Source organism: Cervus elaphus, chromosome 13, assembly GCF_910594005.1.
Source record: "Cervus elaphus chromosome 13, mCerEla1.1, whole genome shotgun sequence".
NCBI classification, from domain to species: Eukaryota; Metazoa; Chordata; class Mammalia; order Artiodactyla; family Cervidae; genus Cervus; species Cervus elaphus.
Window position 1 is genome coordinate 69,885,825 of NC_057827.1, and position 10,922 is coordinate 69,896,746.

Genomic DNA, 10,922 nt, shown 5'->3' on the forward strand with positions numbered 1-10,922 from the left:
CCTCTCGGGGAAGTAGCAGCCTCCCCGAGGAGTCGGTTTACGGAGTGCGGCTCTCGTGGGTAGACTTTATACGAGACCCTGGGAAGGCCCGCTGAGTCTTGTGGGGCCAGCTGCTGATGGGTTTCTGTTTGCGCTTGTGTTTGAGTCGCCGGGCACACAGCCTCCGTGGAATCCCCGACACAGATGTGTGTGTTTTCACTCAGCTCGCCAGCAGGGCAGGGGATGCGGGCGGTTCACAGAGTGTGGAGCCAACCCTCAGGGTCGCCGGCCTGCGAGGCCCGTCTGGCGGTCCCTGGGGTGTGGGCTGGGGGCAGGCAGGCAGGCAGGCTCCTTCCCGAGACACGGAGGGGAAGCCCCACTGCAGGGTCCCGGGGCCTGTGGCGGTGCGCGTCGGCCTGCCTTCCGACGGGGGCGGCCGTTCTCGATCTCTTTTCTCACTGTGGGTGTGACTTGACTAGGAAATCATTTGGAACTGTCCATAGTTAATTACAAAAATAAACTTTTATTTCCTGTTGTAAAGTCCCTGTACTTTGCAGAAAGGCTCTTTGTAAAACTCCAAGCCTGAAAGCAGCTTTTCCTATTTAACACTGGCCACTCGGTCTTTTAGGGTCACAGGCTACTTTGAAAACATGATGAAAGCTGGAAACGGATCATCCTGTCCTAGGAAAACACACAACAGAGTGCCGATGGCCAGGGCTGGCGGTCCAGCCGAGAGCCCGCAGGGCGGGCGCGGGGGGTCGGCCTGCACCCTGCCAGCAGAGCGGCCGTGAGGGGGTGGACGTCGGGTGGGGGAGGCCCAGCAGAGGGCCAGTGCTGCTGAGGGCCGGGGCGGCCGGCACCTTCACTCAGCGTGTTTGTCCACAGCGGCTGGGCCGGCTGCCTGGTGGAGGTGGGCAGAGGCGTGGCGGGGTGACTCAGCCCTTCTGGAACTGGGCCTGCGTGTCCTCCGTGACTGCAGGGCCTCGTGCTTCCACACGGGATGGTCGTGCTGGGCTGAGCCAAGGGTCCGTGTTCTGTGCAGAAGCGCCGGCCGTGGTGGGGAGCTGGGTCTGGGCAGCGGTTCCTGCCAGAGTGGACCCCCCCCGTCCCCCAAGGCCAGGACCGAGGTCCCAGCCGCTGCAGCACACCGGGAGCTGCTGCCCTGTAGACGAGTCCTCATGGGCCCAGAAGGGCTTTCTGCAGACGGGCTGAGCCGCCTCCTGCAGCAGGGGCAGCTCTGCACCCCGAGGGGGGTCCTGGACGCTGCGGTCAGCCGCACGTAGTCCCAGGCGTCCCCCGCACGCCCTCGGAGGTGATGGTGTAGGAGCAGGATGAGGGCGGCAGGTGGGGGGCAAACACCACCCTGAGGGTGCGGCCAGGCGGGGCGAGCGCAGCCTCCTCGGGGCGCTGCCGGTCGGCCAGCAGCCTCACGAGCAGCTGGTTGGCCCAGGTTATTCCCAGGGCTGGGGACATCCTGAGATGGGAAACACCGCCACGCGTCACCTGCGGAACCAGCGCCTCCCTCCCACCCCCGCCCCCAGGGCCCCCAAAGCCCTCCATCCTTAGGGCATCACTCACCCTGGCAGCCCGGCCACTGAGTCCTGCTCCTCCAGGGCCTCCGTCACCTGGAGGGTGCAGAGCGGTCAGCGATGGGACCCGCTGGCCCGGCCCGCGGCGGGCTGGGGGGAGGCCCACCTGGTTGACGCACAGCACGGGGCTCCGGAAGGCGCAGCTCAGCCGCCGCAGCTCGGCTCCCAGCGCCAGCAGACGCTGGGCCCTGAGGGCCAGGGCCGCTCCGTCGAACTCGCAGCGGAAGGGGGCTGCCACGGAGTCGACGACCACCAGCCGGGCCATTCCCCGCGCCAGCAGCACTGGCACCTTCTCACTCACGCAGTGCAGCAGGGTGTCCTGGGGGCCGGGGAGCCCGTCAGCGCCTGCTCAAGAGCCCCCGTCCGCCCTGCCCCCGCCCCCCATCCATGGCCCCGAGCCAGGCGCTGCCGCCTTCAAGGGGGGGGGGGGGGGTGCGGCGCGGGGCTGCGGGAGACACAGGAGCCGTCCTGTGTCCGGCGTGCAGACCCCCGGGCTGGGCCCAGGCGACACGCCACGACGCCAAGCGGGGCCCTGGGGAGCAGCCGTCCTCAGGGACCACCCCCGCCGGCACTCCCGGGAGCTGCCCGTGCCCGCGTTCCCGCCCTGAGGGTCCGCTCTGTGCTTCACCCGCAGGGCGCCGCCGGCAGAGCCCCTTTCCATGGACAACGACAGCAGCAGCAGCGGCCTGGAGGACGCCAGCCTGAGCGTGAGTCCCGTCACCCCGGGCGAGGGGGCTGCAGGGGCGGGACTCTCCCCAGGCCTGCCGGGCTGGAGACCCCGCCCCCGGGAGGCGAGGGGGCCTGGGCCGCAAGGCTGGTGCACAGGGGCGGGGCTCTGCCGAGGGGCTGCGAGGACCCCGGCCCTGACCCGCCGCCCGTCTGCAGTGAGGCAGCCGCGGAGGAGTCTGGCCTGAGCTGTGTGCGCGCCCCGAGGGCCCGGTGACGCCGTGAAGGTCGCGAGGCTGGAGGGCCTGGGGCGGTGCCTGCAGTGCTGACCAGCGCCCCCATCCCAGAGCCCTGACCCCCCACGCCTCTCGCCGCGAAGCCCCAGGACGGCACGCGTGCCCCCAACCAGCCCGGCCCGGGCCACTGCTCTGTCCCTGTCCCGGGCTACGTGTGATCATGTACTTTACTGTAAATTTCTAAAATTAAACTTTATACATCTTAGCCTTTACTTGACATTATTTCTATAGCAACCCGTAAGCGGGGAAGGGCCCGGGTCGGGGCGCGCTGCTCTGCTCTCCGCAGCCCGGCTCCCTTCTGAGACCCCCGCCCCCTTATTCAGCCACAGACGACGACCCCTCCGCGGGCACGGCTTCCACACGTGGCGTTGTCGTGGAGGCCCGCCAGCAGTCTGAGGGGTCTGTCCAGCTGGGGCCCGGGGCTGTGACAAGGGGGCCTTCCCCTCCTCCAGAGGCAGACTGGAAGCGCGCTGGACGCCCACTGGGCAGCGGCCCTGTTCTGCGGGCGGTGGGTGTCTCTGCGGCCTGGTAAACGGGGCTGGCCTGGTGGGGCCTGTTCCAGGGGGCGGGGGCTGGCCTGGGGGCAGGAGAGGGTATGTCCAGTGCCTTCCTGGCCTCTCTCTTTCCTCGGGCCATGGTTGGCAGAAACACACAAGACGGCCAGTTCACCCCAAGTCCAGGCACTGTGTAACGCTGGCCTGAGCAGGACCATGGCCCTTGGATGCGACCCCCACAGGCAGGCACACGCTAACCTCCCCTCAGACACTCACCACGTCGGCCGCGTGCTCGATGAAGATCTGGTGGCCGAACTTGATCTTCGAGATCACGTCCCCTGGGACGTCTGCCCGCAGGCGCTGCTGCTGGGCGATGAGCTGCTGCAGACGGCGGCTGGGGAAGGCGTCCTCTGTGCACACGTACACGGCCCCTGGGGGGCCGCCGCGCAGTCAGTGGCCGGCACACGCCCCCTTGCTGCGCTGCCCCGTGGGTCTTCCCTCTGACCCAGGATGGGGCTGGCCGGCGCCTGCCTCCCACCTCGCCGCCGGGACGTCACCCTGGGGGTCTGCCCCTGGGCCGTCTCCGGTGGGGAGTGGGTGGCATTCTCAGGGGCTCTGTGCTTTCAGTAACACCCCCTCCTGCAGACACGGGTGTACCCATCCCAGGCCCCATGGAGTAGAGGTTCCTGGATCCCAGTGTCAGGGCTCCTCCCATGGTTCTGGGCTACGTGGAGGGAACGGTCTTTGCTGTGCCTGGAAAAGCCAGTCAACAAAACACCTGCGATACATCGCTGGGGCCTGAACCGCCTCCAGAAGATCAGCCCGAGTCCCGCTGCTGGAAAGAGCCAGGGCCCACGGGCTCACAGAGGTCCCAGGATAGTCCGGCGGGAAACAGGAGTCTTTAAAAACGGCATCGGGACAGGCAGACACACACACACCCACATACAAAAGGGCGAGATCAGACTTGTACCTCACACCACATACGAAAACTGAATCACAACGGATCAACTACGAGAGCCCAAACCACAGAACTCTTAAAAGACAGGCGTAAATCTTAGGACCTTGGGTTAGGCAGTGGGTCCTTACAAACAACATGAAAAGTGTAAGCAAGGAAGGCCAGGTAAGCTGGACATTATGAAAGTGAAGAACAGCTTCAAAAGCCCATCAAAAAAGTGAGGAGACAACTTACAGAAAGAGACAACACTGCGAGCTGTGTATCTGATACGAGTCTAGTGTCCGGATGACACAAAGATCACTTGGGTGAGTTCTGTCACAGACAGACAGATAAGCCAAGGGTTTAAATGGGCAGAAGACGGGAAGAGACATTTCTCCAAAGACACGTGGGTGAGCGGCAGCTCGCGGCAAGACGCTCAGCACCACTGCTCTCGAGGGGAGCGTGGCTGGAGCCACAGGGAGGGCACACCCACGCTGGGTCAGAGGGACGGGAGCCAGCTCGGATGCAGGGGCCGGGCACCTCCTCCAGGCTTCCTGGGAAGGGAGGCAGTGCAGCGGCTGCTGAGAACAGTCTTTGGAGCCACCGAGCTACCCCGAGACCCTGCATCACTCCTAGGTGTGCACCCAGAGCCACGTGCCCGTCGGCGGATGGACGGGTGGTAACTCAGCTGGGGGCTTCCCTGGTGGGGCCCATCTGGGTCAGAGCCCATCTGCCAACGCCGGGGACACGGGTTCAAGCCCTGGTCCAGGAGGACCCCATGTGCCCGGAGCAGCTAAGCCTGGGCTCCAGCACCCGAGCTGCCACTGCCGCGCCCGAGAACCACAGCTGAGGAAGCCCTGCGCCCCGAGGCCCGAGCCTGAGTGCCGTGTGCCCAAGCTGTGTGCCCGTGGCCCGCGCTCCACGGCAAGATGCCGCCGCAGCCAGAGGCCCCGCGCCACAGTGAAGACTGGCCCCTGCTTGCCGCAACTTGAGAAAGCCCGTGTGCAACACGAAGACTCGGCACAGCCAAAGACAGATGAACGTTTTAAAACAAGGACACAGGACGCCCTGGTATTCAGCCCTAGGAAGGACGGCCTGACGCGCCACCGTGGGTAAGCCCTGAAGACACTACACTGGGAGAAAGGGCACCTTCCACGATCCCGTTTATTTGCAACGTGCAGAACAGGCGAGCCTGCAGAAAGTGGACGGGGCCCCCGGGCAGGGGGGCGAGCGGCAGGTGCCCGCTCACGGGGCGGGGTGCCGCTCTGCAGAGAGGCTCCGTCCAGAGTTGGAGGGGTGCGGTGGGTGCGCAGCTGAGCAGGACTGACCCCACTTCAGGAAGGAATTTCCCAGGGGGTGGATCACGTCTCGCCATCAGTAAAGAAGCAGGGCCTGTGACCCGGCCGAGCGCTGGCTGAGCCCCCATGTCGGTCACCAGGGCCCCCGCGCCCGTCTGTGAGCGTGCGAGTCCCGCTGTGACCTGGTCCTGCTCCCACAGAACTTCAGACGTGGGGGGTGAGGAGCCAGGAGAGCTGCCCTGAGCAGTCAGGGCTGCCCGCGTCCCGGGCAGATGGTCTGCGCCCCCCCAGGCCGAGCCCCTGGTCCCCACACGGTGCCTGTGCACATCCAGAGAGGAGTACCCCGCCTTTCAAAGTTAGGGCTTTCGGGTCTGATTCGGGGAAGTCACTTTCTCAGCAAGACGCTTTCTCAGCAGACCCACGTTTAACGCGGTCATGGCGGCCGTGGGCCAGGCCCCTGTGGGGGACGCCCATTTACAGGCACCCCTGGCCAGCTCGTCCCCGCGGGCAGGCCCCGGGCTCTGCACTCAGCCGGCATGGGGCCCCTCTGGGCATGAAGAGATGGGAAACGTGGGAAACGGACCCCAGGGCCAGCAGCCCGAGACCCCCGCCCCCGGCACTCACCGGCCCCCAGGCCTCCGTACTGCCGCGGCAGCTGCACGGCCAGGCAGAGCTGAAGCGCCAGCTGGGTCTTCCCGGCCGAGCTGCGTCCGGCCAGCTCGGTGATGCCGTCCAGGGGCAGCCCGCCTCGGAGCAGCGCGTCCAGCACGGGGCAGCCCAGGCTCAGGCGCTGGTGCTGCTGCGGGAACAGCCCCTCTTGCCGGAGCAGGTGCAGCGCTGGCAGCGGCGAGGGTGGGGGGGACAGGTGAGCCCAGCCCCGCCCAGGCCCCCCACGCCCCACGCCAGGGCCCCAGCCCTGCAGGCATCCTGCCCAGGCCCCCCACGCCAGGGCCCCAGCCCTGCAGGCATCCTGCCCAGGCCCCCCACTCCCCACACCAGGGCCCCAGCCCCACGGGCGCCCTGCCCAGGCCCCCCACTCCCCACACCAGGGTCCCAGCCCCGCGGGCATCCTGCCCAGGCTGCCCAGGCCCCCCACGCCCCACGCCAGGGCCCCAGCCCTGCAGGCATCCTGCCCAGGCCCCCCACTCCCCACACCAGGGCCCCAGCCCCACGGGCACCCGGCCCAGGCCCCCCACTCCCCACGCCAGGGCCCCAGCACCTGTGCAAACGCCATGTCCCTGCAGGAGTGAGGCGGCTGCCCTCAGCAGGAGCCGCACGTCAGGGCTGGAAAGGCGGGTCAGTCTCTGCAGATCTGGCCCAGAAAGATGCAGGACCTCCTTCACGGACCTCAGTTTGGCTGAAATCACAGAGCCAGTCACAGGATGCAGTCAGAGGCGCCGCCCATGGCGACAGTGACGCGGGGATGGCGGTGACCACCAGCTCTGGGCGCCCGGCGGGCAGCGGCCAGCCCACCTGCCCCCTGAAGCTGCATGGACCCCTGGACGACAGGTCAGGGTGGAAGGGGCCTGTCCCCAGGGCGGGGAGCAGCGGCCCCGGACACATCTCCTGAGACAGGCCTGCATGTGCATTGCCAGGGAGGGGCCGCGGGAAGGGACCCAGCCCGCAGACGGCCGGGGGGTGAAGAGGGAGAGTCAGCTCGCGGGGGGCTTTCGGGGTGAGGGGCCCGAGCTGGTGTTTGGGAGGAAAGGGAGTAATTCTGAGCTTAGATCAGTGTATTATTTTTAAACTAGTGGGGAAAAAAAAGGCTAACAATACATAAAATCAATCCAAAAAAAGGCAAAAAAGAGCACACACACACACACAAAGAACAGAACACAAGGGAGCGTGAACGCCAGCCTTCCCGGGAGCAGCAGCAGGCTTCAGCTAGAGGCGCGCGCTGGGCTCAAAGGGACACTCACGGCCTCGGGAGGGAGGAGCCCAGTGCTGAGCGCCTGACCTCACAGCATCCTCACGACCACCCGGGGATGGGGAGATGGAGCAGGTGGGGGGACCAGGGCGGGGGGATGGGGGGGATGGAGGGGGCGCGGGGACCAAGCCTGGGGGGGATGGAGGGGTGCAGGGACAGGATGTGGGGGGACGTGGGGGTGCAGGGACCAGCCAGGCAATGGAGGAGCTGGTACAGCCTGGGGATGGATGTGCCCAGACGCCAGCAGACTCCTCGAACATTTAGAAAAGATCACTGGGCCTGACAGACACTTGCGAAGTGTGGGACTAATTGGAAGGCAGAGGAAACGCACCCATGAACAGGGAGACGAGCACTAACTTTGGGGGAAAACCAGAGATGGTCAAGAAAGGAAACAGTCAAAAAAAAAAAGGAAACAGTCGTGCGCCAAGTTCTGTGACAGCCGTGATGTCCCGGTGACAACTCTGATGGTTGATGTGGCCCAAACTGTGTTCCGACTGGGGCGGGGGGTGGACCAAGGAGGGGCACGGGGGGCGAGGAAGCCAGCTCCCGCCCCCGAAACGGAGGCCCGTGAGGAGGCGTAAGTCAGAGAAGCACAGCGTTAGAAACCCAGGTGTAAATACAGACACACGGCTGAAAGACTCGCAAGGAGCAAGGAGTCCCATCTCACTGCAGACACTGTATGTACGGCTTCATGAAAAGTCAGTTACACACAGACCCGGCACAGGCCAGCATCAGGGCATCTCTGGGCCAGGAGGCAGAGGGTTCCCAAGGCTCGGACAGGCCACCCTGTAAACTGCTCTCCACAAAGTGCGCAGTGCACAGTCACCCCACAATCACGTCACATGAACATCAGCAGACGCACCTTTCTTAACTGCAGTGATGATTCTGGGATGCAGGTCGAGCCGATCCAAATCCATTTCTTCAGCGGGGACAGCCAGAGACGGACGACCGCCCTGGGACGCGGGTTCTGACGTGCCGGCCGCCCTCTCGAGCGGCCCGGGAGGTGAGTGCCAGCTGAGTGACCGAGCCTGGGGGCACCAGGCGACCGTGGGGCCCAGGGCTCGGGACACCCCTGTCCCAGGGCCAGCGCTGAGATCGCCCCAGGCTGATCGCCAGCAACTCAGAGGCCTGGGCTCAGCCCACCCTGGCATGCGTTTCAGGAACCCCCGAGCACCCCCCGAAGGTCAGCCTGCTTCATCCGCTTCAGGAAGGTGAGAGGCAGCCTGGTGTCCCCGCCCTGGCCCTCCGTGACCCACCTCTCTGGGGCGCAGGTGCCGGGCTTGCCCGAGCGGGGCCCAGGCTGCACTCTCTGGCGTACGCTCCTGAGCGCGTCTCCGTGGGAATCTGGAGAGAGTGGGAGGACGAGTGGTGGATCCCGCGGGTGCCTGGGAGGTCGGAACCGCTGCGACCGCCGAGCTGCTCCAACAAAGGGCAGCGGACACCTTGCCCACCTGGCCTGCAGCTTGCCCTGGCCACCGGCCCGGGGCAGCGTGGTGGGCGGGGTGGCAGTGGGGTGGCCATGCCATGCCGTGGCCACTCGGCTGAGGCCGGGCCCGGCGGCCAGCAGCAGGAAGGCCCGTGCCCCGGGGCTCCCGACGCCGAGGGGGCGGCACAGAGTGGATTTGGCCTTCTGCATGGACGCTGCTGACCCTGTGTCAGGCTGTCCCCGATGCTTCGAGAGACAGGCCACCCGCCCCCTCATCCAGTCTGGTCAGGAGCGAGGGCCTGGCTACGCAGCAGCCATCGGCCATCTTGGGGTGGCCCTGGGCCCTCAGAGGCAGCTCCGGGAGCAGGAGGTCCGGATTCTGAATGACCGTGGGAGGGAAGCCTGTGCGGGGACTTGGCCGGGAGCTGCCCGGATGCAAAACTCGGTCCTGAGAGCAGCTGGACACACGGAGGAGACCAACTGCGGGGCCTCGGGCCCAAGTGGAGTGGGTGCTGACAGAGCACCTGCTGGTACCCGACACGGGCCCGGGAGCCCCACCGAGAACCCCGGGAGGGGCCCGGGCGAAGCCGCCAGGGGCAAGTGTGTGCCCCGCAGCACCCAGCATGGGCATGGGCGGGCCTGGGCAGCTCCTGGGAGCGTCACGTGCAGGCGTCTCAGGGGACAATTAACAGCAGGTGCTGCTGCTGAGCCAGCGTGAAGGCATGTGAACTCCTGGGCCAAACACGAGACGTCTCCCCAGGTGGAATCACTCTCGTGTGTCTCTGGGGCTCTAAGGGAGACCGGGTACTTCTGTGCCACCAAAACAGGCTGGGACAGGCCCACCCCCACTCTGGAGACAATACTCGGCTTCCTGGCGGCTTTACTTGATTCACACTGAGGACTCAACGGGAGGAGGAGGGAAGATCTTTCTGAAATGATGCACTCAGTGCCTCTCCCACTCCACCAGGTACCAGACAGGAGGAGGCAGGGAGGAGCCCTGGGGGAGGCACCCGCCAAATCCCCACAAACTGAAACTGTTACTCTTTCTCTGAACTCAGGCAAAGGGTCAATACACACAGCTCCAGGCTGTTGCTCTAAAATCATCAAAGGTCGAGGGCTGACATTTACCAAAGTCTCTTCCAAGTGTGTGACAAGTATGAACGTCACCCCAGAAGTATTACAACCCCTGTATAAGCACAGAGTGGTTAAGCAACAAGCTTCAGGTCACACAGCAAGTGGGTGGCCTGGGATGCAGGTCCAGGCCTGGGCTCTAAGCCCCTGATCCCGCGTTTGCATCGCCCATCTGTTAACAGCTCCAAAGGGAACTGTTTGGACCACAGAACTCGGTCATCCAGAGGCTGACCCGCCTGAGGGTGTCCAGGTCCCTCTCATAGACGTTTCCTTTCTTTTCCCGCTCCCCTCCCAGAAAGGGCGCCAATAAGCACGCCTTCACCCCAGGGCTGCTGGCCGGAGGTTTCACCGGACCCCTTGGGCGGCCACACAGGCCCTCCCCCGTCTAGACCAGCGCTGTGGTTTCTCCAGAGCCGGCCGGCCTGGACTTCCGGCCCTGCTCCCTTCGCAGGACCCTCTTGCTCCTCTGAGGACCTTTCCTCTTTTCAGGCCCTGCGGCTTTAAGCACTCACTCCCCAGTCCCCCGGGCCTGCGTGTCCAGCAGGACCCCGCCTGGGCCGTCCTGACGGACCAGGGGACGCTGCAGCCGCACCTTGCCACCCACGCACACCTGCGCGTCCCACCTGGCGCGCTCTGAGCCCGACCCCACCCTCCGCGCCCCACCCCGCGGCGCCGGCGCGGCCGCACAGCCCGAGCAGGCTCTACAGCTGCGCGAGCTCACCGCCCCGAGACCGAGGCCCTCCGTCCCAGCCCTGCCCAGCATACACCCGGCCCCCTCCCACCCCCGGGACCTGCGGGGGCCCTCGCTCTGCCCGTCCGCGGCTACGCACCAACGATCCGGGTACTGGGGAAGCGCCAGACGGCCCCCACCGCGAACCCCAGCAGCAGGGCCGCGCGGGCGCCCAGCCGGGCCCTGACCGCGCCCCAAGGGGTCTCGGTGCCCAAGGCCGCCCCAGCCTCCGACCGCCCGGGACCTCAGTGGCCACTCCGCGACCTCACCTCGCGCGCGCTCCGCACGCTCTTTCGCGCCGCCCCACCCCTTACTGCCTCTTCCTCCAATGAGCGCAGGGCGCCCCGCGCCGGATGCGCCAATCAGAAGAGAAGCGGGGGCCCACGTCGCCGATTGACTGGCCAATCCTAAGTCTCAGTCGCCCCGAGGGGGCGGGGCGTGCTCGGGCGGGT

General features: G+C 66.2%; 2 protein-coding genes across 14 annotated transcripts in view; one reads left to right on the forward strand and one right to left on the reverse strand.

Moving 5' to 3' along the window:
* KLC1 (kinesin light chain 1) overlaps window positions 1–2,735 on the forward strand; it is a 63,566-nt gene extending 60,831 nt beyond the window's left edge. For all 8 annotated transcript variants that reach the window (XM_043921723.1, XM_043921724.1, XM_043921720.1 and 5 more), the window contains 2 exons: window positions 2,203–2,275; window positions 2,454–2,735. In XM_043921723.1, coding sequence (XP_043777658.1) covers window positions 2,203–2,275; window positions 2,454–2,482 — 102 coding nt within the window. In that variant the 3' untranslated portion in view covers window positions 2,483–2,735. The remainder of the gene's footprint in view (window positions 1–2,202; window positions 2,276–2,453) is intronic.
* XRCC3 (X-ray repair cross complementing 3) lies at window positions 478–10,798 on the reverse strand. 6 transcript variants are annotated; one of them, XM_043921737.1, is made up of 8 exons: window positions 10,740–10,798; window positions 8,440–8,527; window positions 8,046–8,211; window positions 6,476–6,613; window positions 5,881–6,093; window positions 3,301–3,455; window positions 1,558–1,887; window positions 478–1,453 (listed from the first exon to the last, which is right to left on the reverse strand). In XM_043921737.1, the coding sequence occupies exons 3-8, from the start codon at window positions 8,098–8,100 to the stop codon at window positions 842–844; spliced, it is 1,503 nt and encodes a 500-aa protein (XP_043777672.1). In that variant the 5' UTR covers window positions 8,101–8,211; window positions 8,440–8,527; window positions 10,740–10,798; the 3' UTR covers window positions 478–841. The 6 variants fall into 6 exon arrangements, with proteins under 6 accessions (XP_043777672.1, XP_043777671.1, XP_043777673.1 ...); XM_043921736.1 differs by lacking the exon at window positions 10,740–10,798 and adding an exon at window positions 10,571–10,733; XM_043921738.1 differs by lacking the exon at window positions 10,740–10,798 and adding an exon at window positions 10,571–10,733 and having other exon boundaries at window positions 1,558–1,604; window positions 1,675–1,887; window positions 8,046–8,527.
* Between the last annotated feature and the right edge of the window lie 124 nt (window positions 10,799–10,922).

Coding starts and splice junctions, on each gene's coding strand:
- XRCC3 (XM_043921735.1), bottom strand. CDS start 8,334: ATGCCAGGGTGGGCTGAGCCCAGGCCTCTGAGTTGCTGGCGATCAGCC. Junction 6,094..6,475: donor GGGACATGGCGTTTGCACAG/GTGCTGGGGCCC, acceptor CGCCGCTGCCAG/CGCTGCACCTGCTCCGGCAA. Junction 1,888..3,300: donor TCGAGCACGCGGCCGACGTG/GTGAGTGTCTGA, acceptor CCCGGCCCCCAG/GACACCCTGCTGCACTGCGT.